The sequence below is a fragment of the Polypterus senegalus genome, chromosome 14, assembly GCF_016835505.1.
Source record: "Polypterus senegalus isolate Bchr_013 chromosome 14, ASM1683550v1, whole genome shotgun sequence".
Lineage (NCBI taxonomy): Eukaryota > Metazoa > Chordata > Cladistia > Polypteriformes > Polypteridae > Polypterus > Polypterus senegalus.
The window spans coordinates 88760187-88786825 of NC_053167.1; the positions used below are offsets into that span (position 1 = coordinate 88760187).

Consider the following 26639-nt stretch of genomic DNA (forward strand, 5'->3'; position numbering starts at 1 on the left):
CTTGGAAAGTTTACCAGAAACATGTTTACCGAATATATTTACTTAGCTGAGTTTGAATCATTTTGTTGGAGAGGCTGTTGTTATACTCAGTTCAGGTCACTTATTTCTCATTATAAGTACGCCTCAGAACCACAGCTTCAGAAAATATTCACATTTGCATTTGCAAGTCTTTCATAATCTGCTTATTTTACTCTGGCAGTTAATGACAGTACTGTCGTTCAGCTTTCAAAGTATACTTGGAGGTCTAATGCACTGTACTGTAATGAATTCATCATTAACTCCGTATGCTTTTGAAAATGATATTCAATTGTTCCCCAAGTACAGCTTTTCATATTTTTTAAATTTATTAAATATATTATTTCTGTTCATTCTGGGTGACTTCTGTAGCAATAAATTTCATCTCTGCATTCACTGTTCCTGATGCCATGCTTCCATCTCTAACCTTACGTCCTGAACATGAAAGGAAAGGCTTTTTGAATGATTTTCGAAGCTTGCTCCCATGAAGCCATACACAATTGGGTTGATAGAAGAATTAGCATATGACATGCAGTTGGCCCAGGTCTTTATCTTATAGGTGGCATAGTTGGCTTGGAACTTTGGGTAGAAAGCTTGAAACAAAGTGAAGAGCTGTATTGGACCCCAGCAGATAGTAAAAAGCAAGACAATTACAACTACCATTTTAGAAATCTTGCTTCGCATGGCAATGGTTCTCTCAGAGAGGAGCTGTACCTACAAAGACAAGAATACAGTCTAATGAATTGTTTTTTATTTGCTTTAGGCAGTTCCTGTAAAATACACTTCATGTATATAGCAATGCACAATGTGATGTGAAATGTATATAACTGAATATTTCAATTGTAGAAAGGAATTAAACATAATGTGTGAACAAACTAAACAGTAACACAAGTAAAATTAATAGTACTAGGGGCTTTGCCCCTGCTCGTTCACTTGCCAACCTCCAGGCCAGTGCTACACACCTGCTGCTCGTGTATGTGGATGAGGATGTACAATTTAAACAGATTTTAATTTTCATTTGAAGTGTTACATTTGCATCAACACAATGTTTAACTGCCCATGATTGAATTTAGTTTCTTTCTCTCTATTAAATAAAATGACTTTTCAAATGTTTGGCTCTGAGATTTGTTAATTATCTTTGCAAAAGCTAAACTAATGGGAAACTGTTAACATTTTAATATGAATGGCGTATCAAGATCTTCATTTGTTGTCTAATGTTATCTGTGGAAGATGTACTACATTAGCTTTCTTAGATACATCGTAATTCATGCAGTGGATGACCGGACAATGTAAACGGATATAGATATTGTTCGTGATATTGTAAGTTCTTGTTTTCATCTTCTGCACGATCACTACCAACTGTTTCAGCAAAGTCTATTGATATGCATTTAATCATTTTTCTGTGTTACTGATCAACATTTTTGGTGTAAATTCATTTGACTTCCTCGTTTCTAGGTGCTTGTATTGCCTGTGTACTCATTTTTCTGTTGATAACTCTTCATGATGAAACTCTTCAATAAGATTTGGACATAATGCGTCTTCTTTAATTGGGAATTTAAAGTGAGGAAAACATTAAAATTTATAAGAGCTGAGAGTGCAGGAAGTGTGTCTGACAAAAGTATTCACAAGACTGAGAGGTGAGAGTACCGTGATCTTGTTTGAAAGTGGTTGATAGGAGGGCATGACTTGAAAAAATCTCATGGCAATATTCTCATCTCAAGGACTTGAAAAATCTTTTCCAAAAGTCTTGTTTCCAAAAAGTCTCGCCGTCAAAAGATTTTTATATAATAGAGAGAATTAAATTGGTAAAGGTAGAAGACTAAGATAGTCTAGTATACAATGTTATAGTGCGAGTAACCAGTAAGGACTGATAGTACTCATTTGTATAACAAAAAGCTAATGTCTCTGTGTGCATAACCGGTTCCTCCAAGCAATCTGATTGGTCAGTTTGGCTTTGGTCTGATTGGTCAGTAACAGTGTGATTACTCAGTCAAATGCAAGACAGGAAGCGCTGGGCAAGGGAGGTTGACACACACAACGATTCCAATATAAGGTGTATAAGGAATGCTGAGAGTCACCTTCAAACACTGACATTATTCCGAAGAATACCAATGATGTTTTCACAGATGTAACAGGGGCAAGTCTACAACTGGTAGTAGTCAAAAGGTGGACAGGAGGTGACCAATGAGCCTCAAAATAACATAGACTTTACAGGAATGCAATTGAGAGAGGAAGCACTGGTCAAGGTTGAGACACACAAGGATACCATAGGAAAGCTGTAGGAGGAACGCTGAGGATACACATATAGTAGGGCAAGAATGATCAGATATTGAATATTTCTAAATGTATTCTATTACCTGTCAATAAGTAACATAGCTAGTATATTAATAACTTATTCAAAAGCTAGAGATAAAGGCTGGATTTTCAGTCTGAATTTGAATGTCAAGACCAATGGAGCTTCATGAGTTGAAGTAGGAATAGAGTTCTACAGAATAAAAGATACAAAGCTGAATGCATGTTTGCCAAGGGATTTGGGACTATATTTATGAAGTACATGTTTTAGCATGTTAAATCTTGAACCAACCACCAAAAAAATATATATATATATATATACCATCATTTTCAAACTTAATGCACAGTATATTTAGTGGTGGCACATGGTTAGTGCTAGAGCCTCATGGATTTGGTTTCCCTTGTTTAAATCCCATGCCCAGTAACGTTTCATATGAGTTTTGCTTATTGTCTCCATTTTTGTATAATATTTGCTCTGGATACTTTACTTTTCCTCCAAAAGCTCAAAGACATGCATGTTATATTAACTCTTAATTTTAAATCATCCTTGTGTGTATGTAAATGAGCATATGTGTGGGAGTTGAACACGCATTGCATTGAAACAAGATCAAAATTGAACCTAGGGCCTTTGAGTCAGTATCACCACCACCATTCCACCATATCTTTTCTTTTTAAGTGTTTCTTTTACTTTCAGGGCTCTGATAAGGTAAATAGCGTCACTCCACACCATGAGGAGATGCAGTTAACACTTTCTTTCCTCCGCACTTCTAAAGCCTCCACAGTACTGTTTGTCCGTCTTCTGGAATACTCTCTAAATGAACCATCCATAAACCAGAAATAGCCAGACCTACACCTGAAGGATGCAGAGCTCCTTCTCAGAGTGTTACAAGTGACTGATACATTGTAACTGGTGGATGAGACTATTCATTTTTCATTTGTTGTCTTTTCATTTATTAAAAGGGTTTTCACCAAGGAAGTGCCCCAATACTTTACCTTGTCCCTGTTCTTTTACTGAATATTTTTCCAAAACCTTGGATTTCTGAAATGAACACAAAGCAATGGTTTCACACATAAATCAACATAAAACATCTGTTGCTACATGCTGTGATTGCTGTTGGTGCCTGTTCACCATTTCTGGCAGCAGTGGCTGCACGGGGTGGCTTAACGGCCAGCAGGATTGCACGGTGGGCTGCCTGGCTGTTTTTGCGCAGTAGTGGCAGTTGCAGTGCAACACAATCTGGTTTGTACCTCTTATCATTATTAATGGTGGTCCTCCCAGGAGAAATGCTGACGTAGGAGTATCAGCTACACAAACATGATGCTGATAATGATACTGGTACCTCATTTTCATTTTCGATATCCATCTCCAGATCACTTGCATCAAAATTGGAGTCTGACAAGTCACAGTCCAATTCAGCGATAATATGCAAAACATCGTTTACGGAGCAGTTTGCTTTGCACATTCACTTCAATCTCTCACCAGATGTTGATGCCATTTTAGAGGTTGTTTGCTTTTTGCTAGTCATGTATGGACAGAGAATTGAGGTCAAATCAACAAAGAAAGATAACTTTCTTTCTAGCAAAGACAGTTGAACTAAACGTAACAGCAAGTTTTGTCACCATTTACAGCTGACCACCCTCTACCCTGAAACTCGACAAAAGTCGACATCCACCCTGAAAGAGTCAATCCTTGAAAACTTCATTCACTATAATGGCAGGGGTATCTAGCACTGGAGTGGAATAAAGTGCAGGTGTGAGCACATAAACCAAATCAAAATTTCAGTCATTAACCCACCATGGGGAATAATTTTGTATAACCTGTGCCAAGTCCAAAAAATACTTAATTTTTACACTTCCCTAATACAGTACAGGTGCAAACATTTTCAAAACAAAACATAGCCTATCATCTTCCCCATATAAAGAGGAAATTGTGCAAATGAGATAACCTCAACAGTATGGACTTACATAATGGTCAGACACACAAGCAAACATTCTGCTTTATATACTAGATATGTCATTTTATTTTTCATGTACACATTTGAACTTATTCTTATTCTGTTCCAAATCAGAATGAGTGCTGCTTCATGAATTCAAGCTGAATCCGAATTTCCGTCATGATTTTTTTCATAATGATCCCAGAACCCTGTTAACTTACAGGAACCTACCTGGTAATTATTGTCCACTGGTTCTACAACTGGTTGTCCAACTCTCTTTAACATAAAAGAATAGCAGAGAGAGATTGTGAGGAGTGGGAGCAGATACACCGCCAAGAAGTGGTACAGAATGAAGACTTTCTTATGCGTTTCTGATGGGAACGTTTCTATGCAGTAAGTTCTTGGTCCATACCAATAGCCTTCTTGGGTCTTCTGATACATAATAATTGGAGTTGATAAAATAAAAGAACCTTATAGAAAATAAACAAAAAGATGAAAGTGTATGTAGATTGCCAAAAACTTTCCATTGAAATAACTCTACTAAAAAGACTCATGAGATGGACCTTCCAATTATCCCTGTTTGTTTACCTTGCAAACTGCAGACTTTTCTGTCCATTAGGAAAGCTGCATTTTTCAGAAGTATTTTGATTCAGGAATAATAACATATGATACTGCATTGCACTAAAGACACCATCACCCACTTGAAAGAAAACCGAGCTATGTCTTTGGGAAACATTATATCATTCAAAACTAATTTAATGATCATATTACTTACATATCCTACTCTACATTATGTTTTGTGTGCCATTTATGCTTCTTCTTGAAGCTGGAAGATATGTTCAATTTCAACAAATATATACTTTATGTTTTAAGCCTTATTTTATTATTCTTTTTTCCACTAATCTGACATGCAGTATTTATACTAAGATTCACATTTAGTTATAAGGAAGAGTAGAAATATGGTGGGTCCAAGGGTGTCATGTGGTACTGTTATATAACTGTTGTAGATGCCACATGGGCTAGATGGGCATCCCGGCCAGGAGAGACAGCAGACCTGGAAGGAAGGACCGGAAAGGGTGGATGGACAGCCCATTAAAAACAGAAGATGTGGATAGAGGTTTTTTATTTCCCCAACACGCTAGATGGCAGCAGCCCTAGAGGTCGGTGCATAGTAAGAAGCCAGCAGGGCATGCCGGGATATGTAGTCCAGCAGAGCAGCCCTGCTGGGGTCACTGGGTGCCATGAGAGGGTTTGGTAGGGGACAAGCTCCCTATAATGGACTTCCATGAGACCTGGAAGTGCTTTCATCGGGCAGTCGCCGTGGCACGGAAGTTCTCCCAAGTCTGTAACAAAGAGCGCCACTCCCTTATTCAAGTGAGTGGAGCTGGGAGGTAGTGAAGCAACGCTTGAGTGGAGAAGGTATTATGAGAGGAAGACCTGTGTTTGTGCTTGTGTTACATTTTGGAGGATATTTATAATAAAAACCTTCCATTATTTGAACCCGGGACTGTTCAAGTCTGTTCATGTTGGGGTTCGAGGCTTGCTGGCCAGGTTTATCACACTGTACATGAACAATGTTTCATATTTGGTTTATGTATTTGAATAGTAATGTATATGCAGTGTTAAATAACTGTTTAATTGTTGTACAGGACATGTCACCTGAGGATGTAAACACTTGCTCACATGTGCTGCATATTTCTTAATTTCAGTAAAACAGAAAAATTCTGGATGCCACTTATGATCCATTAACTGGAGATGAAACAGTGTAGAAGCTCTTCTTGTTTGAAAGTAAGGAAATTAATCATGTTTTTTCTCTAATTGTCTGAAAAATAAAAGGCCACCACTGGCTGGTTACTGTAATATCCAAGCATTATAACATAATGGGCAACCCATTTCATACTCTCAATGGAACTGTTATTTATTTATCTACCCACTGCTGTAGCTCATATGACAGACACTAAAAGAGCAAGTGGTGTACATGCTGTTTTGCAGTTTTGGCATTTAGCAAACACATAACATGTACATTAATAACAACCTGTATGCATTTGTACATTTTAGACAATCAATACAAGTTTCTTAGTCTGTTTATTAAGCACTATATGCATGGGCTGGACTCACTTTTTTCATAGTGTGCGAAAAACAATGACCACGAACCGTGACTATGCACTTATCAAAAGCAAGTTCATATCTCATGTAAAAGTAAGGTGCTAATTGCTCTGGGAAAAATTACTTGGCCCTCTGGCCATTTTATCATTATTTGAAAGAAAAGCTGTATTAACTTTGGACAGCTTTCTGTGAATTCATCCAGTGATATAGCTGGTTAATTGGACACAGCAGTCTCCATAACTGCTATCCCTCTTTTGTGTCATTTTAATTCTTCCAAAGCCAGAAAAGCAGTTTTGTGACACTTTCCAGAAGAATATGAGCCTTCATGGAGAGTAAATAACACGCAAATGCAATTATACTTACTGAGGGATCATATATGGGAAAGGCTGACCTCTGATACTATCAGAAGACCCTGAAGAATGTAAGATCTTTATGGACTATAAGAATGTTTAAATTGATTCTAAGTGTGTAAAATAGAAGGGTGTATTCCTTAGGAATGCAAATGGCTGTTTATTTCATGTTTTAGGACATTCCAGTATGACATAAATTAAGATTTATGTATAACCTCAGAATGAACTGCTAGGGTTTTTTCTTTTCTAGGATATAAAAGAGAGAACATTTTACTTTAGGGATTCTGCTAAAACCCAAATCAGTCGACTGAGTTGGAAAGAGGCAGTCTCACATTCTCTCTACTCACCAAGAATTAAGAATAAAGAAATTATTTTTACTTTAATTGGGTTTAAGTTCTTCCGTTGTTTCGACTTCAGTCTGAAAAGTCAGTCAGAGCGCCTCTTGGAATGAGACGGAGTCTTAAATAGACTTATAATTAGGATCAAAAAGAAAGAGATTGAAAAACAGGGTGTGAATGAGGAGCCTCTGTTCGGATTATTGTGTACCAAGGAAAAAAAAACGGCTCCAAGACACTACATAGAACAGAAAACAGGGTAGTAGAAGGCTCTGGTGATATGAGTGAACTACAGGAAGTTAGGTAGATTGTATATAGAAAAGCACGATGGTGCTCTAGTCGAGAAAATGGAAATGTTTTAATAGATGGGAATTGATAATTAAAGATAGAGCCCTGAAAGCGATGCAGAAGTGCAATGAGGGACTGCAAAGCCAAATTAAACTTATTGTAGAAAAGAAAAGTTGTCCTTGATAATGCAAGAACTGTCCCAAAAGTCCGGATGAAAGAAGGAAGAATAAGTAAATATAATAAATATAAAAGAAGAAGAGATTATACCTTGGTTTAGCGTCAGCATGCGTGTCCACCCTTTGAGGACAATAGTCCATCACCACGCCTTGGGCAGCTTGAGGAATTAATGAGGGAGAGGAAGAAGATGGTCCCGATGATTTTTAAAAAATGAACAGTTTCAGCCAGAGAGGATGAAGACGCGGGGAAAGGGATGCCTAATAAGACCCGATTCTGACCCTCAGGGTCAAAAACATGAATATGAAAGGATGGAATTTCAAGCACCATTAATACAAGTGCCCTTTCGCAATATAATATACAACAGCCTGACTCAGATTAAAACTGTCCCACCTTCATGGTGCAAAGAAACTGGGACCTGCAAGAATTAAAAGAGGTGGTGCAGGAATTGCTGAACCAGTTCATGACAATGAAGAAACAATTAGATGACATATATAAGCCAAATACTGCAGAATGGATTCAGGTCCTTAGAAGGAAAGCTCATTTCAGGCTGAAATGATGTGAGAGTGCAATGGACAGAGACTCTGGGACGACAGGGTTGATAGTGGCCATTTCAGTGTTCAGTGGACAGTTACGAGCACAAATAAAAGCAAAATATATCAGCCCTCTAATGCCCAGTGAACTTTGAAAAGACTTGATGGTCCGCCTGTGCCTTTGCATTTCAGTTACAAATAAGGAGTGAAGGTTGCATCAGAACAGCACACCGCCCTTGCACTGACCACCACCATTACATGCTTGTATGCTGCCTTGATTGTTCATGTTTGACTCAAAACAGCAAAAAATCTCTGCTGTCCTGGGTTCCTCTTGGATTACAGTATTCAAAATCATTTTATTGTATTGCATGATTTTTGGACTGTATTATGATGAATTGACTTGGACTTTTCAGCTGCTGTTTTCAGAAAAAGACTATTTGCCTAACGAACTGTTATATCTCAGCAAAACTGGCTGGAGCAGTATTTCTCTTTTACAACAATAGTGGTTTTACCACATATCCTCATTGCTAAATCCTCTCGTTTTCAGTGGCATAATGTGAGACAATTGGTAATAGCATGTCCAGAAGGGGAGGATTGGGAGTATGTGGGACCTAACATTTAGTTCACCCAGATAGATCTGTTAAGAAAATAGCAGTAGAACTAGTTGTACCTGTAACCCGATCCGTTCTGTCATTTATCTTTCACTTCTCCACCTAAACCCATGCTGTTTACCCTTAAAATTTTTAGTTAGATTTGCTCCACTCATCTCTCTGGGTACAAGGGAAATAATATTTTGTCTGAATAGCTCATGTTGAACCCTTGGTCATTTTCCCAAAGTCATCCTTCTGTTTACATTTTGCACAATTTCTTATTTCGTTTGAGGCTGAGACCGGTATTACAATTGTTTATGCTGATTTAGTTAAGCGGGTGCTATTATTCTGATCCAATACTTTCCTATTCTTCCAGTTAGAAAGCATATGATTCATGACGATTCATTCAGGACCTCCGGAGTCAATGCTGCTATACACCCTAGGACTCCTATAGTCTCAAACCTTCCACTATTCTCTGTACTGTCCCGGCCACTGCTATGTGGTTTTCTGTTACTGATCTTGTGAATGCTATCTTTTCAATTACTGTACACCCTGAGTCTCAGTTCTGGTTCACATTCAGTTTTAAAGGGAAGCATTGGACCTGAGCTGTGATGCCGCAGGGATATACAGAGGCTCTGTGTGCATGTGTGTGTGTGCGTGCAGTGTGTGTGTGCGTGTTGTGTGTGTATGGACAAGAACTAGAAAAGATAAAAAGTTGAAAGGTTATTGGCCAAAGGGGTGGTGTCTGGTGTAATATGTAGATGAGTTGCTTTTATGTTCTGAGGCTCAGGAATAATGCTAAGAAGACACAAAGGCTTTGTTGGTCTTCTAGCGGAAATCGGGCACAAAGTGTTCGGAAAAAGTTGCAACGGGTTGAAAGAAAATGAAATACCTGAGTCATGATTTGACTTCAGGGAATGTGCACAGTCTGCAAGACGGCAAGTTATGTCTGTTCTTGGAATGTTATGATATTGATATTGCCGGCAATGGGTTAAAAAGATTTTTTTTGCTGAAAAGCACAGCCACTCCAAGTCACAATTAGATTTCCTGGATGGTAAGCAATCTCACAAGAGCAGATAGCGTGCTGTACATCTGGCAATTTACACTCCTGCACACGGTTCCCAGCAGATGGGGTGTCTGTGCTGTATATGGCACACATTAAACGCAACAGACAACAGGTGTGTTGCTTTGAGTTTTTTCTTCTTCACTTCATATCCATATCATTAAATAGTGCTCATACAGAATACTAGCATTCAATTACTACATATTACATCACACACACAAAAGAAACAATAATGTAAGTTTTCTTTTTGCACAGAATTGTCATCTGTACTACTCTCCGAGGTGATACGTACTCTGAAATCTAAGCAGAATAAGTCATTCATTTGAAAATGTGATCCAGCAGCTAAGGGATTGAGCTTCAGTTCTCAAGGTTATGGATTTAAATTGAAATGAATGACTTATTACTGCACATTTCTGTGAGCAAGTTTCTTAACTAGGCTGTGTTCAAACTTTATATTTCTTAATATTAACTTATTAGACCCTTCATTTGAAATTTACATTTTAACCTATTTGTTTATGGCATAATATATATGGAGACCTGACAGTCAAACATCATTTGTAGACTTCTTTATAGAATGATACACTGCAAAAAATGAAATCTAAGCAACAGAGAAACACTTACATCATGACATTAAATCCTTGTTTATCTTATTGTTGGAATTATTGACATCAAAAAATTTGCATTTATGATCAATTAGCTAACTTTAACAAATCTTGTCAAGTAAATTTTGCTTACCTCATTGGCAGATTTCTTTTCTGTTAAATAAAAGCAAAACAACTCACATTTAAAGTTTTTTTGTTTAGTTTTTGCATATGAATTTTTTACAGTGTAGATAGATAGATATTTTGTCTTATGAATACCAAAGATATAATCTGTGGTCACAATACATTTTCTTTTGTTGATTAAAATGTTCCTAATATTAGAGTAGCCCACTAAATCTTCATTAAAATTCCAAATTGCATTGAACATTACATGTAGATATTAACATGGCTTTGTTTCTTGTCATCACTGAGTGTATCTGCCATGTCAAAAAAAAACATCTTGTACTGGAAAATGTTATAAATCAATATTTGGTTTTGGCACTTGACTAGAATTAAGCCATCATGAACCTGACTGTAACTAGCTCTGTACATCTGGAACTTGGAATTTTGCCTAGTCTTCAAAAATTGCTAAAGCTCCCTCAAACTGGATGCAGAACATAGTGGAGAATTTGTTTCCATCTTACCCTACAGTCTCTAAATTGGATTACAAGTCAGCCCCTAATCTGGCTACTCCAGTGTGCTTAAATGTATCTGTTTTTCCAGTGTGGTTTTGGCTGCATGTCTTGTATGAGTTCTCCCAAACTGAATCAGTCTTATGGCACACAGAAGGTTTTACTCCAGGATTTCTCTGTGTCTTGCCATCTGTTTTTTTCAGAAAACATGAAGTACTGAAGTATTCTTATAGTAGGGTCTTGACAGCCCCATTAAAACAATTGATTTTATCCTGTTTTAATCTTTTCCAAGCCAAATCTTCACCCATATGGTTTTAGAACTTTGAGGTCTTAGAACTTCCCATATTCGTTCTACCCTGATCATCCTGAGTCTTAGCCTTTTTTTTGCCATGGTCCCATAAAGATTTTTTTAAGCACCTTGATTTTTGTCTGTTTTTGTGTAGCAGTTTTAGTCAGTAGGGGGTCGAGAATGTTGTGCTTATCCCATTTTGATTTTGTGTTTTTAATGGCTTATTCATTCTCTCTATTGTTAAAAATGCTGTCTTCACGAAGTTATAAGCTTAAACCATCTCGGCTTCCTCCTCTTGATCCAGAGAAACAGTGGATGCCAGAACCTCATTTGTACTCACAATTTCATTTTTTGTCACTACCCAGATCTTGTGGCCAAAGTTGAGGATGGAAGGTAGACAATTTGTTAAATCAATTGCCTTCTGCTTTTCTACCACTGCGTAATACAATATACACAATACACTGATTTGTTGATCAGTCTCATAATTTACTTCAATCCTCACTCCTCAAGAAGATCCCAAAGTTCATGAACTCCTCCAGTTGAAGAAGCTTTTCACTACTTTCCTGCAAGGAACAAGCCACCATTTTGCATAAAAGAACCATGATGACATTAATTTGGAGATGCTACTGTAATTCTCACCAATACTGCATCACATTTATTTGTGAATCACTCCAGTTTGTACTGAGATGATACTCTGAGTCCAAGAATACAACATCATTGAAGATTGCTTTGGGTCATTTCTCAGGCTGTTTTGAGCAAGTGTGTGGAAACATATAATTATTAGGTGTAGGGATCATTTGAATGAACCCCTAAACCCAATGGATACACCTTTCTCAGGCAACGCAAGGCCAAAAAAAGTTATGCAATGGATTTAATTTTGTTTCTAATGTCACTGTAATGATTAATCAGAAATAATAAACACACTAGATGTAATGGTGGTGTTTTAGTTGAGTTAAAGTTGAAAAAAAGTGCAACAACACTTTGTCAGAATGATGTGGCAAGGTGGCAAGAGAATGTTTTCCAGCTAATGAGGAGTAACACAACTCAGTCATCCTAGGAAGGTACTGTCAAGGTCCTGGTATGGAGAAACAGGTAGAAAAATGAGTCTCAGATTCCAGAGTGGCACTTCAAAATTGTTCCTGGCTGTGGAATAGTGGAAAGTGCACAAATTTTTCAGTGGTCATTAGAATTTCTTAATCCTGTCTACATGTGTTTTGAGAACTTTGAAATTTTTTATGACTGTGTGTCTTCATTCTATCTTTTGGAAGGTGGTATAGGAGTATAGTTGTCTTTATTTTCTTCTTACAATGCTTTTAAAAAAGGAACAAATTCAGTTCACAATTATGACATTGATTTGTTATTCTGGATAACAACATGGTCAAATAGGCTTTTGTTGGCTTTGTTTCTGGATTACTTTCTCCCACATTGCTGCAATCTTGAGTTGTGCTTAAAGGATGCATTATTCTAAAGAGTAAATTCATACAGCATTTTCTAGATGGTTGGATCTTCTGTAACTGTTGATTCAGTAAATGGTAAACATTTACCAAAATCCTGCATGGAGCATTCTATAATGCCCATCATAGATTACAAGAGACTGACAAAATTATACCATTGGGGTGCTCTCATGAAACTGAAAATAAGACACATTTCTCTATATATATATATATATATATATATATATATATATATACCGTATATTTTCATTTGTGCCTCTTGTAGTTCTGCAAGCTATACTATAATGATAGTTGTTCATGTCTTTTCAAGCTGCATGATGTTCAAAGATCTTTGAAAGTTTCTCCATTTCTTAGTGTACCGCTCATTTGTACGGTATACACAGTCTTCAGATTCACAGCTCTGTTATATGTCTCATTTTTCTTTGTAATGGAATTTAATGAGAATATGTTTTTCCTTGATTGATGCCTAGCTATCATTATGTGCATTATATATCATTATGTGTAAGCACAATATCTCACAGAAAAATTCAGTTCGGAGTTTCACAAACAGGATCAGGTGCATAGAGAAATCCATTATTAAATAAGTCTTCCCAAAAGATATGGATATTACACTCACCAATCCAGATACAAATGCTGACAATCATGGCTACTCGTGGTGTTCGATGGCGCAGAGATTTCAAAGGATAAACTGTTGCATAGCAGCGGTCTCCGCTCATAGCTGATAGTGTGATGCAAGTAGCTTGAACTGTGACCTGAAATGATAGCAAATATCTAATACCATGCAATTTCAAAAGCTGTAGAATTGCCAAACTTGCACTGTTCTTTATGTTATGGCCTTCTGAACAGTTATTGTATTTTAAAAATTCATGTATCCCTCTTTCAAACTTACTTACTTCACTTCCGAGCCAAAGTGAACTGGTGCTTATTCAAGTAGCCTCAGAAACAAGGTCATGGTTTTCAAGCCAGTTCATTCCAAAACATACTTACACATAAAGACTGGGACAATTTATTTAGAGTCATCAATCAATAAACTATGATTTAAAACACACAGACATTGAAATATTGTGCTAACTTTACTTAGACAGTGATGAGGCTGGAATCTACACTCAAGTCTCAGGTGCAAGGAGTCAATTACTAACCATACTAACCACTGTGAGCAGTGTCTCTTCTTTTTTCAATTGAATTTAAGGATACCATGAGGAGGTAAACGTTTTAAAATTTTATTATGGTAACTATGATCCATATCTACAGGTTCTGCTACTGAAAGTCTTTTGACTTTGATTAGGACTGTCTACTGTGGGATTATCTCTGCCTGGAAAAACAAACTGTCAGACAGAGTGGAGTGCCCTGCTTCTAAAATTATGGAATGTTATCATTCCTGTGAAAAAGCCTAATATGTCCTGTCATACATCCTGGCATTTTGGGCATCTATAGAAATTTTTGCTAACGTATGTTATAGTGAAATGAATTGCATTTTTCATTCCAACAAATGACACATCACAAACATTAGCATTGCTGTTAAGAATCCTATAACAAATACTGTATAACGGATCCAACAGATAATACTGATTTTATAACTAAAAACATTTGATACAAAAATATAGAAAATAAGAAAGAATGAAATAATCTCATTTGTGTCCATTAAACATTCTGATGAGATTCCTAAATTAATGTAGTAAAATGGGAGTGCAAATAAATCATTAAAAAAATAATTTAATAGCTTTAAAATGGGCACATAAGGTCATTTCATCTGCTACCTCCCTCTGTGTGACAGTTAATGTGCTCAAGTATGATTAGCATTTCCTCTACCAGCCTGTTTTATTTCAATTTAAAACTTCCTTTATTAAGTTATAGTTTTGGGTGCATCCACCATCTGTTGGAATGAAAAATGTAATGTGTGTTATTAATTTGTGTGACAGATACCTTGTAATGGGTGTGTCGAGAATGTCATTCTTGTCACGAGCCACAAATGTAGTGAAGGCAGACTGAAGTTTCACCCTGTTGATGACACTTCAACAGATTATGATGAAACAGCATACAGAGATGAGGTGGAACGGCTGTCTGCATGGTGTGAAGACAACAATCTATCTCTCAATGTTGACAAGACAAAAGAGATAATTGTGGACTTCAGAAAAATCACATCCTGCCCACATCCCACTTAGCATCAATGGTTTAGATGTGGAGACTGTTAGGAGTACCAAGTTCCTCGTTGCGCACATAACTGAGGAACTTATGTGGACACATAACACCTCATCACTAATCAAGAAAGCCCAGCAGAGACTACACTTCCTGAGGTGGCTGAAGCGAGCAAGTCTTCCCCCTTCCATCCTCACCATGTTCTACAGAGGCACCATTGAGAGTGTTCTGACCAGCTGCATCACTGTCTGGTATGGCAACTGCAACATATCTGACTGCAAGCGCCTGCAAAGGATAGTGAAGACAGCAGAGAACATTATTGGGGTGCCTCTCCCTTCACTAAAGGACATATTTTACAAATGCAGTGCCCGCAAGGCCTGCAGCATTGTGCAAGACCCCTACACCCCTCACATGGACTTTTCACACTTCTACCATCCAAGAGAAGATACTGCAGCATCAGAACCAGATCTGCCAGGGTGCAGGATAGTTTTTACCCCCAAGCTGTCAGACACCATGCTGCCCCCTGAGATCTTCCACGCTGCTTCAACCACCTCTAAAAACAGAACTTTTATACATGCAAGACACTTTCCTGCAAAGACTAGTGTGCATGTAGAAAAGAACTGAAAATCTCATACCGACCTTTAAGTATTGGGACACTCTTGATATCCTTCTGCTGTGAAACATTATGACCTGTCATTGTTTACACATGTCTTAAACAACGATTATCATACACTGATAATTTCTACATTATCTATTATCCAACCCGCTATATCCTAACCACAGGGTCACAGGTGTCTGCTGGAGCCAATCCCAGCCAACATAGGGCACAAGGCAGGAAACAAACCCCGGGCAGGTGCCAGCCCACCGCAGGGCACACACACACACACCAAGCACACACTATGGACAATTTAGGATCGCCAATGCATCTTACCTGCATGTCTTTGGACTGTGGGAGGAAACCGGAGCATCCAGAGGAAACCCACACAGACACTGGAAGAACATGCAAACTCCAAGCAGGGAGGACACGGGAAGCGAACCCACTACCCACTGCGCAACCGTGCTGCCTTATATCTATTATTTATTCATTATATTACATATCTATTGACTATATTTATGTATCTAGATTGCAAATACCATACATTGCATCAATGTTCATATTGTGAACTACACGTCAATATTGCTACTACTTCTTTGTCTTGTCTTTGTACAATGTCTTGTCTTGTTTGTGTTTTAATTTTAAATTTTAATTTTAATTCTATTTTTAATGTATTATTTGCACATCATGTTGTTACACTGTGGGCCCTGAGCTTTGCAATTTCGTCTATCTGTATACTTGTAATATGGTTGAGATGACAATAAAGTTCACTTTGACTTTTGACTTGACTTTTCGCACTAGACCAGTAGTGTAGCTAGTATACAGCAAATCCACAGTATATTAATGCATATATAAATATACGTGTGTGCATGTGTTTGTCTGTGTATGTATTATATTAATGCCCTGCGGTGGGCTGGCGCCCTGTCCGGGGTTTGCTTCCTGCCTTGCGCCCTGTGTTGGCTGGGATTGGCTCCAGCAGACCCCTGTGACCCTGTAGTTAAGGTTGGATGATGGATGGATGGATGTATTATATTAATGTTTTATCTGATTATGTTCTATCTTTGCCAAATTAGCTGATTGCATTAGGGCAATAATGTAAAATATGTTAGCAAAAGTAGCATGGAATGCTACATCCAGTGTGCAAAATGCATCACCAAAACAAAACTGTATTACCCTTTGGCGCAGAAGATAACATCACTGACAGAGTATTTTGTTGCTTCAAAGACATCTTGTTCCCTTTTGAGGAAGAGAAATATCTCTTTAGGTAAGTAGAGCAACGATGAAGAGAAGGAGTGCTAGTTACTGCCTTATAAATAAAATTCAAAGCTAAACTTTACGGTGCGGTCTTAACACATCCCTGTAACATTTCAGCTATAAAAGTGACTCCTGTCAGGATCCAAAGTGACATTTGAGTGTGAATGCATTATAGGGGTGTTTGAGTAGGAAGCACGAAAGAACATCAGGCTTGTGGTTACAGATTGGCAATCTTAATAATAAATTCAGTTAACAAGTGCAGATGTACGTAAGCAGTGTCCATGTGATCTGCTATGTAGCACATACCCGTCTTTTCTACATTTACATATTTTAAAGGAATAGTTAAACTGCTTTGGTATTTGTGCAAAGCACCAACCAGCAGGTGAAATGAATTCACAAAAGTCATACAATGAGTAAATTGCGCTTAGGGAACCACTAACTTCATGGTCAGAGCTCTCCAGAGTCTTTGGACTGATAATTCACTACAGTAGGCCTTTTGTACAGCACAGTACTCAGTAGTTTTAATTATCAGAAGTAACAGTGGTTAACATTGTTGCTTCACAGCTCCCAGTCATTGTCTGTATGGTTTTTTGCTGAAACTCTAGCTTTCCTCCCACATCCCTAAGACATGTTTATTATGTTAATGGATAACTTTAAACTGGCACCTTATTTTTGAGATAAGTCTATGTATTACTGTGCCTTGAGGTGGCATCCGGGGTTAGTTTTGTCTTGCGTGTGATTCTACCAGGATTGGAAATTGTATTACTCTTTCCATTAGTTGGTCATTTATTTTCAAGTTTCTAAACCTGTTGTACTTTATTTCCACAGCAGCAGTTTAAAAATGTTCTATGATTTTGAAAGTCTGTTAATGCAAACATCTTTAGGTGTGTGTTCTTAAGTCTGCAAGATACATTATCACAACATTAACAATAATTTAATTCTCTAGCACTGAACAAAATAAGGGGAAAAGTTAATGAATTTATATTCAAGTAAGTTTTACACATTACGAAGCTGAGCTTTTAAAGCCCACAAAGTACTTTTGTCTGCTACATCACATTGGTGACTTATTTCATGTACTCATGGTTCTCTGCATGAAAAAAAGCTTTGAAACCCTTAACCCATTTTCATCTTTGCTTAGGACTGAATTCAAAGACGTAATCAGGCAAATCAAATTTCCATATTGCAAACAGCTACATCTATTCCTTCAGAACTGTGCAAAGATCAAAGGCAAAATTTCTGAGCAAAGATTTGGTAAGTAGAAAAGTGAATGAAATAAAGGAAGAGCATGAAATGAGTTCTTCTGGAATGAATCTTAAGTCACAGAAGAGCATTGTGCCCGCACTCTTTCTTTTATACCAAGGGTGCAGAGAAAAAGGCCGATGGCCATTAAGGTTGGCAGAAGAGCCATATAATGTCTAATACAATCCAGATTTAAAAAAATCAGTATATAACCTCAAAAATTGTAATATTTATAAATTGTGTATGTTCACCTGTAACATAAGCAGCCTATTACCAAAACAATGCCAATAGTCACTATAAGGTGATCTTACTGAGATTAATTAAGATCATCAAAAAGTCATAAAAATACCTGTTGAAGGAAGGCCACAAACTTGCACATAAAATCTCCAAATATCCAACTTGGGAGTGGGTAGAGAGTAGCCGTGAAAGGAACACAGCAGAGGAGGAAAATAATGTCTGTAGAAGCTAAATTTGCTAAAAAGAAAAGATGACAATGTAAAATACAAAGTCACAATTGATGAGATAGGCAGATAAAAATGAACATAAGTATTTGGAGTTATGGTTTACTGTAGCAGATTTGAACATCATGCCTTCGTATCAAGAAATACAGAAAAGCAGTACAAGATTTTTGCAATAGCACTGTCAACCACATCTTCTCTATTGTTTACTGAAAACAATGTTCTTAGTTAAATCTCTGTCAACTTCTTTAATTAATTTTGTCTTGTCCTTATGCCATCATTTTCTTTTGAAGGGATTGGTAATGAAAGTCACTGTGTTATTACAGCTTTTCTAATTCTGTAATGTTGTTAATTGCTTTATAACACACAGCAAACAAAAAAAAGAAAAGAAATGAGGGTCGCAAAGTTGAACTCAACATGCAATGCGTATGCTTTATTCAGTGCTGGAGCCTAATAAGGAGACTAACAGGGTAAGAAGTCGAATTTTAAAGCAACACCCTCACAGTCCCTGGTGATGGTGTAAAAATCAATATACTATGAGGTAAAACTCTAATAGCAAAAGAGATAGGACAAAAATGAAGGGGCACTTATGAAATCCATATTGTTGACAATATTTTTTTTTTGTTTATTATGATGAAATACATTGGATTTTCACGTTATTTCATAAAAAGCACATTCAAAAAATGATGCCCAAATATCATATCAAATATTCTTTCAGTTTTACGTTATGAATTTTTAAAAAACAGTCTTCTGAAAACCTTGAGCCTAGCATCATAGCAGTGAGCACATTGCTCAAGATAAGACACACACACAAAGGACAGCCAAAGTCACAATCATGCCTGGTCAGTTTGAAGCTGCCAACCAGACTCTCAGCAGCTCCTCGGATAGTACTTAGAAACCAAAGGACCTGCAAGAAAGCCACATGGGCCTGGAGAAACACTGACTCTGCACAGTGCTACCTTGTGCTCCTTCAACCGTCTTCATCTAAAATGTAATGCCTTCTATAATATTAAATGGAATTTATTACCACAATTATGCAGGTAATGTTCATCAATTGTAACTGTATATAATATGTATACAATTCAGTAATGCTTCGAAACATTGGCCTAAAATGTATCAGATTTTTGGAAGGGGAGACTATGCTTGAAGAATCAAAGACTGATTATGCATTTATTTAAATTTTGTATGGAAAAAATAAATAAGCACAAATCTTATGTTTTTGCTTTCTGAGACAAATGATGGTTTTTCAAAAAGTGGTCAGAACTTGACCTGAGTTACACTTACTAGATAAATATATAAACTTAATGTAGTTAGTATGTGTGTTTCCCTGTGTATGTGTTTATTTTTTATACATCCTGAATCAGTCTTGTGTTCTGGGGTTTTAGAATATATTACACAAACTCACTGCCAAGCTGAAAGCTATCAATAAGGTGGTCTGGCTGTAAACAGCATGGATCCATCCATCCATCATTCCATCCATCCATTTGCTAAACCCGTTTAATCCAGTTAAAGGCTGAGGGTCTATATATGTCATGAAAATATATATACTTACATTTAACTTAATCGTTATCATTATTTCCAGTTACAAGGTATTTAAAAATAACATTACAGAAACATGATTTGAATATAATCAGACACAGAACATCCATCCATTATCCAACCCACTATAGGGTCACGGGGGTCTGCTGGAGCCAATATCAGCCAAAACACAGGGCGCAAGGGAGGAAACAAACACCAGGTAGGGCGCCAGCCCACCGCAGATCACACACACACACACACCAAGCACACATTAGGGACAATTTAGAATTGTCAATCCTAACTTGCTTGTCTTTGGACTGTGGGAGGAAACTGGAGTACCCGGAGGAAACCCACACAGACACAGGGAGAACATGCAAACTCCACGCAGGGAGGACCCAGGAAGCAAACCCGGGTCTCCTAACTTTGAGGCAGCAGCGCTACCACTGCGCCACCCAACACAGAACATAATGTCTTAAATTTGAATATAATCAGATACAGAGCATAATGTTTTAAAAATGATAAAAAAAAATATCACATCTTTTGTTGCTGTGGTATTCTAACTAATCTCTGAAATAATTCAACTGTATCAACTTAAATTTTCATATCTACTCTCCTATTTGCAATAAGCAACTTGGATGTCATTGTTACATTGGAAACTAAAGTCTAAGCCAGACTACACTTTTAAAAATAAAGGTTCTAAAATGGCACTTGACTGGGTTGTTTGATTCCTCATAACAACAAGGAACTACTTCATTCTGGGAAGGGTACTTTGTGTAAGAAATTGGTACTTTAATATGAGGACAAAACAGAAATCTTTAATGAATAATAGTCAACATAGCAGAATACAATTCAAGGGAACCTGAACGTAGCCTCTGTTATTTTATGCAGCAAGAGTCCTTTAAAGATCATCAACCCACTGGTATTTCACTAATCTATTATCATCTCTTTGTGGATATTTATGGAGCCTGTTACCAGTCTAAAGAAACAAACGTTTCTTTCTGGTACCTTAATGGTTCTTTTGGGAACTAAAAATGGTTCTCCTATGGCATTGATCTGAAGATCCACTCAGGCAACTTTCTTTTGAAGAGTGCTATTAGTTAACTGAAGAAGGCTGGTAATGACTCAAAAAAGAAACATTCTGACTGGAGCCAAGGGAACCAATTTGTTTGAGTCAGTGGAGAAATTTAAAGTGAGTTATGTATCATGTTTCACCACAATAAATAGGCAATTCAAAGTAATATATTAACTTTTGATATTTCTTAACCATTTATATTCAGCTGTCGCTGAGCGCATTCACTTTGTCCTTCACTGACGAATTAGTTCATGTTATTTTGGTATAGCATTCTGCACATTTATGACATTTTGTCATTTAGCATTAGTGATGAGTAAAGCCACGGAGCCAGTTTTCGTTTTTTGCCACCAGAGAGCAGCACACTTTTGCACTTCACAAGCGCACCGGTCACTACGTTTCCTTAGACATCTGCAGGTGTTCATTAAAATCAATATTAAATACACAACGTGCTACACTAATATACGACGTTTTGCACTACACTTGATTAGTTAATTTTGCTCAACAACGGTGTTCACTGTGGTGATTACAATGGTTCCGGCTACTCCAGACATTTATCTCTGCTGTGAAAATGATCCTTTCGACTGAGTTTACGGTAAAACGACCCACTTTTACAAAAGGAAAAAAATTTGTCGCTTGATTGTACGGTAGTTTATAGGACGAAAAATCTGTAGTGAATCTCTTGCAAATAGCCTACATTTAACTCAAGAAGTCAAGAAAGACAAAGGTTCACCTTTTACAATTATGAACGAGCTATTCTAAAATTAAAAAAAAAGAGAGAAAAGAACAGAAAGGTCTACCCCACAGGAATATTCACATCAAAGAACACTTCTTATCCACAGTTTCGTCCGTTTTCTGAACTGACTAGGATCGCGGGTGGATTAATAGTAAATGTTTAAAAAATCTGCATCCTAATATGAAAATGTGGGCATATCTGGCTAGCACCACTTCCAAAAATGATTGCACTTAGACACCTCGAGAAAACGGACAAGTGAATGGAGGTAAATTATAGAAAGCAGAAGTACAAATTGAATTATGCCGGACATTATAACGGACTTTTGATTTTACCCACACCACGGGTTTTCCTTTCACCGTTCAGTACCAAATATTACATCAAAGAGCAGTGCATTTATCCATCCATCCATCCATTCATTATCCAACCCACTATATCCTATTATCCGTCGAGTGAAAAAATATATTTGCTAGTTTCAAGACCACAACTAAGAAATACTAAAGAAAGAGAATGTTTTTGAAACAGTTTCCCTGTGAGTTTATGGTGATGATGTGTGCCCTGTGAACAGAAAGACTTATTGATCAACAAACGAGTGTTACTTGTGATTAAACATATAAGGAAATTGAAGTCTTTTCTTTAAACAGGGGTACGGATAAGAAGAGAAATCGAAAATAACAAAATAGATCATTTGAAATACGATGAAAAGTCTCAATTTATAATAAGCACTTTTATTATAAAAGATCATCAAGTAAGTAAACTGCAACCTTGTAGAAACAAAGAAATGACAGACTCCACGAAAAGATCATAAAGACGGGACAAACGCTAAGTATAGCAGTCCTGTTAACTCGAAGAGACATTTCGCCCATATGAAGTGGCATGCCTTACCTATGTAGAAGTTGGTAGCGGTCCGCATCTGCCTGTGTTTCGAGATGACGTAAATAACTAAAGAGTTTCCGATAAGTCCTACCAGCATAATTAGAGCAAAAAAGAGAGGCACAAGCCAGGCGTCTGTCAAGTGCGGGTGAGACCCGTCCTCTGTCCTGTTCACCAAGGAAAAATTTCCTTCGGTGAAATTCAAATGTAGTCCGGTGATGTTAAACATCTCTGGAGTGAACGCCGTGATTTTAGTTATTGAACTCCGCAGTCGGAAGGGAACATCACAAAAATGGGTATTTCTCTGTCACTCTTCTTTCTTTAAGATCAATTTGCACTTGTGTTCTGTTTATCCAAAATTAATTCGCGTCGAAACGCCGGAATTTTAAACGAGTGTCTTGAGATAATTCATGTAAGCCTAATATTGCTGGAATTTGCACGAATGCCATGCATTAAACTCTTTACAGCTAAGCGAAAGAAATAATCCGAATGGGATTTCTTTTTTTATATTTTAATATCAACTCTTTATTATATGATTGTGGTTAGGATAACGTGAATTTAGAAGTGGCTGTCAGTTTTATATGGCAATTGTACACACGTGGGCAGCAAAGATGAGAGCGACGCTGATGTCAGGTTTCCTAGCAACGCAGCGCAAAAGCAGCTCTTACAACACCCGCGACCACCACCCCCTCCCCTCCAATTTCGGCGCAGACTTACGTGGAGAAGCGAGCGTTCATTTGCTTCTCTGGGGCCTTAAGCTGCAAATTTACATGCACACATTCATTCCATTATTCATGCGATACTCCTATTATGATATAAAAGCCTGATTTCAATCATTATCATGGATTTGCCAATTAGATAGCAATCTGCAAAGGGTCACCTTTGTTTATATTAGGGTTTCCTTTTAATTCTGTACAACAGAAAAGTTTAAAAAGCAATGGGCAAAATGTTTTTTATTTAGGCTGTCAGTCGAGTATTTGTTTAATTTGGTGTGTAATTGTTTGTGCACCTGCACTTTGTATTCATATCATTTGGTCTGCTTCCTGCTTAATCAAATTTAGGGGTGTCCTTGCAGAATTGTACACAAGGGAGGAACAAACTCTAGCTGGGGCACAAGTCCATCAAAGGCCACATTCATGCACACACATACACACAATATTAAATATTGCATTCCCTATTAGATTTGCCAAGTTATGGGAAGCACTCAACAAAGAGTCGCAGTCAGCAGGGCAGGTGATGGAACATTTCTTACGGGTCTTGTGATCCGCTGGACTGGCTAATTTGAGCAGCAGTTTACAGCTGATCCTCCAACTAGGACGTTGGACATCTCTGATTCAACGGTTCTTGAGCCTGATCCTCCAATTAGCTGTGAACCACCCAGTCTCACCGAGATTGCACAGGTGGTGAACTAGCTAAGGGCAGGGAAGGCTGAAAGGATCTGTGATATCTGGGGTGAACTCCAGGCTGGTGGTAAGGCATTACAGGCAACCTTTGCTTCCATTTGGGAGATGGACGTCATCCCAAATGACTGGAAAATGGGACGTCGTCCCTATCTGGAAAGGGAAGGGTGATCACCTGGGGGATACCACTGTTGTTGTTGCTGGGTAAGGTCCTCACTAGGGTCATCATCTTTGGTGTTTTTCACCTACCAGTGACCAGAAAAGTTTGGTTTTACACCTATCAACAGCATCGCACTGGGGGTTCTCATCGCGCGCAAATGCCTTTGTCAATTTTCGTATGACAGGTTTCAGAGGTGTTAATACAATTACAAAGGTTTCTCTAATAACCGATTAGCAATTAAATGATTAAATAAGAAAAAGTTAAAGGAGTTGAGAATTAGGACACTGAAAGGTTGATTGCTAAAAATGGGACTTTGCAGTCATATGTGAATAATAATTTAAAAGTCTGCCATTTCAAGCAGCAATGGCCATTAGCAACACTAGTAATGTACCGGCAATATTTTCAAATCAATTTAATGGTATTTAGCACTGTTGATAAAAACAGAGTATCAATTTCTATCAAAAACATTTTCGGGGTGAATTGAAATTCTTTACTGATAGTATATTTGTTTAAAACCCTCTTCTACTTTTGATTTCATTCAGGTGATTCCAGGCCAACTGGATGTGTATCAGCTACTGTGCCATCTTCAAATTCCAGTTTATTGACAGGTGTACACAGTACAGGGAAATAAATGCACGTCTAAGCAACACATAACATGCTGCCACTTTCTGGTGACATAATCAGCAAATATTAACTGTCAAACTTGGACCTTCTCATGAAGCTTTAGGAACATTTTCAAAACAACACTTTACAAATTAAACTGGCAGTCTAAAGTTAGCACAGTTCAATTCAAAAATATATATTTCAACAAAATTCAAAGCTAAATGGAAACAACTAATAAGTTCATTTCTGCCATAACAAAAACACAGTTCAGCTATGTAACCCATTACATACAGGTACTGTATATGGGAAACAAAAAATGTTGACATAATGGATGTAACTGAATAAAAATAAGACTTAAGCTCATCAGTGTACTCTTTAGATAGGCAAGTTAATTCATCAGTAAAATTGCTAAATAAAAAGTAGACTCAACTACAAATAACCATTACCTCTTAATGCTTAATATTGTGACACCTTTTTAGAAGTGAATTGTGCTTGCAAGCCACTACCAAACAGTCTATTTTAAATATGTTTTATTAATTAGCTCCTTTTTCTGGTTTTAGTTTCTTATAGTAATTCTATGCCAACCATATATTGTATTTTATGCCAACTTATCAGGAAGTGACTGACATCTATGTTCCTAGGAGACTGGATTCCATCTAAGTATTAACTTTGTCTTGTCAGTAAGGAACATGAAGAAAAGGTTTGAAACTGCTCATACAATCATTAATGACATCCTAATGGTTGTCTTACATTCATTCTGCCGTTAATATCTGCCCTTCTCTCCTCTGAAATGGTCATGTCGCGGTCAGACCGGCAGCCTGCTTTCCTAAGTTGTCAGTTCTTTGTCACAGACAAACAGAATCACAAGATCCTTAGCAACTTCTCAAAAAGTCTGTGGATCATTACAAAGCCTTTTTTGACACAGAAATTTCCAGTGACAGCACTCCATGAGGAGAAGGAACTTGATTGCTGTGCTATAAATTATTCTGTAGAAAAGGGGGCAATGCAGTATTTCTTACAAATAAACAAAGCCTGGCTGTGTATAATATATTTGATATACATTGTTGTAGATTTGATACATTGTGCAGCCTTTTATCAAAAAAGTAGTATTAGTTTCAGTACATTCATTGAAAATCTCTATACGTCCATTTATTTAATTCATTCAGTTCATTACAAGCTTATCCTACTACTATTAGGAGGCTGTAACCACCCCAGGATAGAATGTAATGTTTTTTCATGGCACACTGTTCCTTACACTTAAACACTTAAACATTTAAACAGGGTCAATATAGTACAAGAAAGTTTCATGGGAAGAATTGAAAAAATCTGGAGCAAAATCAACACAAACATAAGAAGAATGTGCAAACTTCACATAGACGGTGGTCAGGCTTTGAGTGAAATGTTGGTCCCAGGAGTTATGTGGCAGCAGCATCAACTCCATTGTGCCATCCTCCATTAAGAATATCATCTTGGAACTCTTATTTAAGTAATGAACAAAGTAATTATTGGAGTTTTTCAGCAACCAAGAGTGTTCTTTAATAATATAATGTAACTGTAATTATAAGCCTGTGGTAGAATGTTAGTTTAAAGAAGGTCCAATGTTCTTTGACCTTAAAATTAGGTAATGGGCAGTTATTTTGAAAATATAGCCAAAGCTTTGTAATTTTAGATTTAGAGTTTGCTGCCTTTCTTTGTGTTCCCTGTAATTTTAGATTCAGTTTGTTCTGTCTTTTTGTTCCCTATAATTTTATGTTGCTGGGTTTATTGACCATAAATATTTTATTGTTCTGTTCATATATAAGAATTAAAGGAACACTTTTTAATCAGAGTATAGCATAAAGTCAATGAAACTTATGGGATATTAATCTGGTCAGTTAAGTAGCAGAGGGGTTGTTAATCAGTTTCAGCTGCTGTGGTGTTAATGAAATTAACAACAGATGCACTAGAGGGGCAACAATGAGATGA

The 26639-nt window shown here is 37.3% G+C and overlaps 1 protein-coding gene across 1 annotated transcript; it reads right to left on the reverse strand.

Annotated features, from left to right (window-relative positions):
* Positions 1 to 355: 355 nt before the first annotated feature.
* Positions 356 to 23044, reverse strand: kiss1ra (KISS1 receptor a). Its single transcript, XM_039735846.1, is given in 6 exon segments — positions 356 to 486; positions 489 to 729; positions 4473 to 4711; positions 13253 to 13388; positions 18210 to 18334; positions 22524 to 23044. Coding segments are annotated over 6 exon segments (1089 nt in total). The 5' UTR covers positions 22741 to 23044.
* Between the last annotated feature and the right edge of the window lie 3595 nt (positions 23045 to 26639).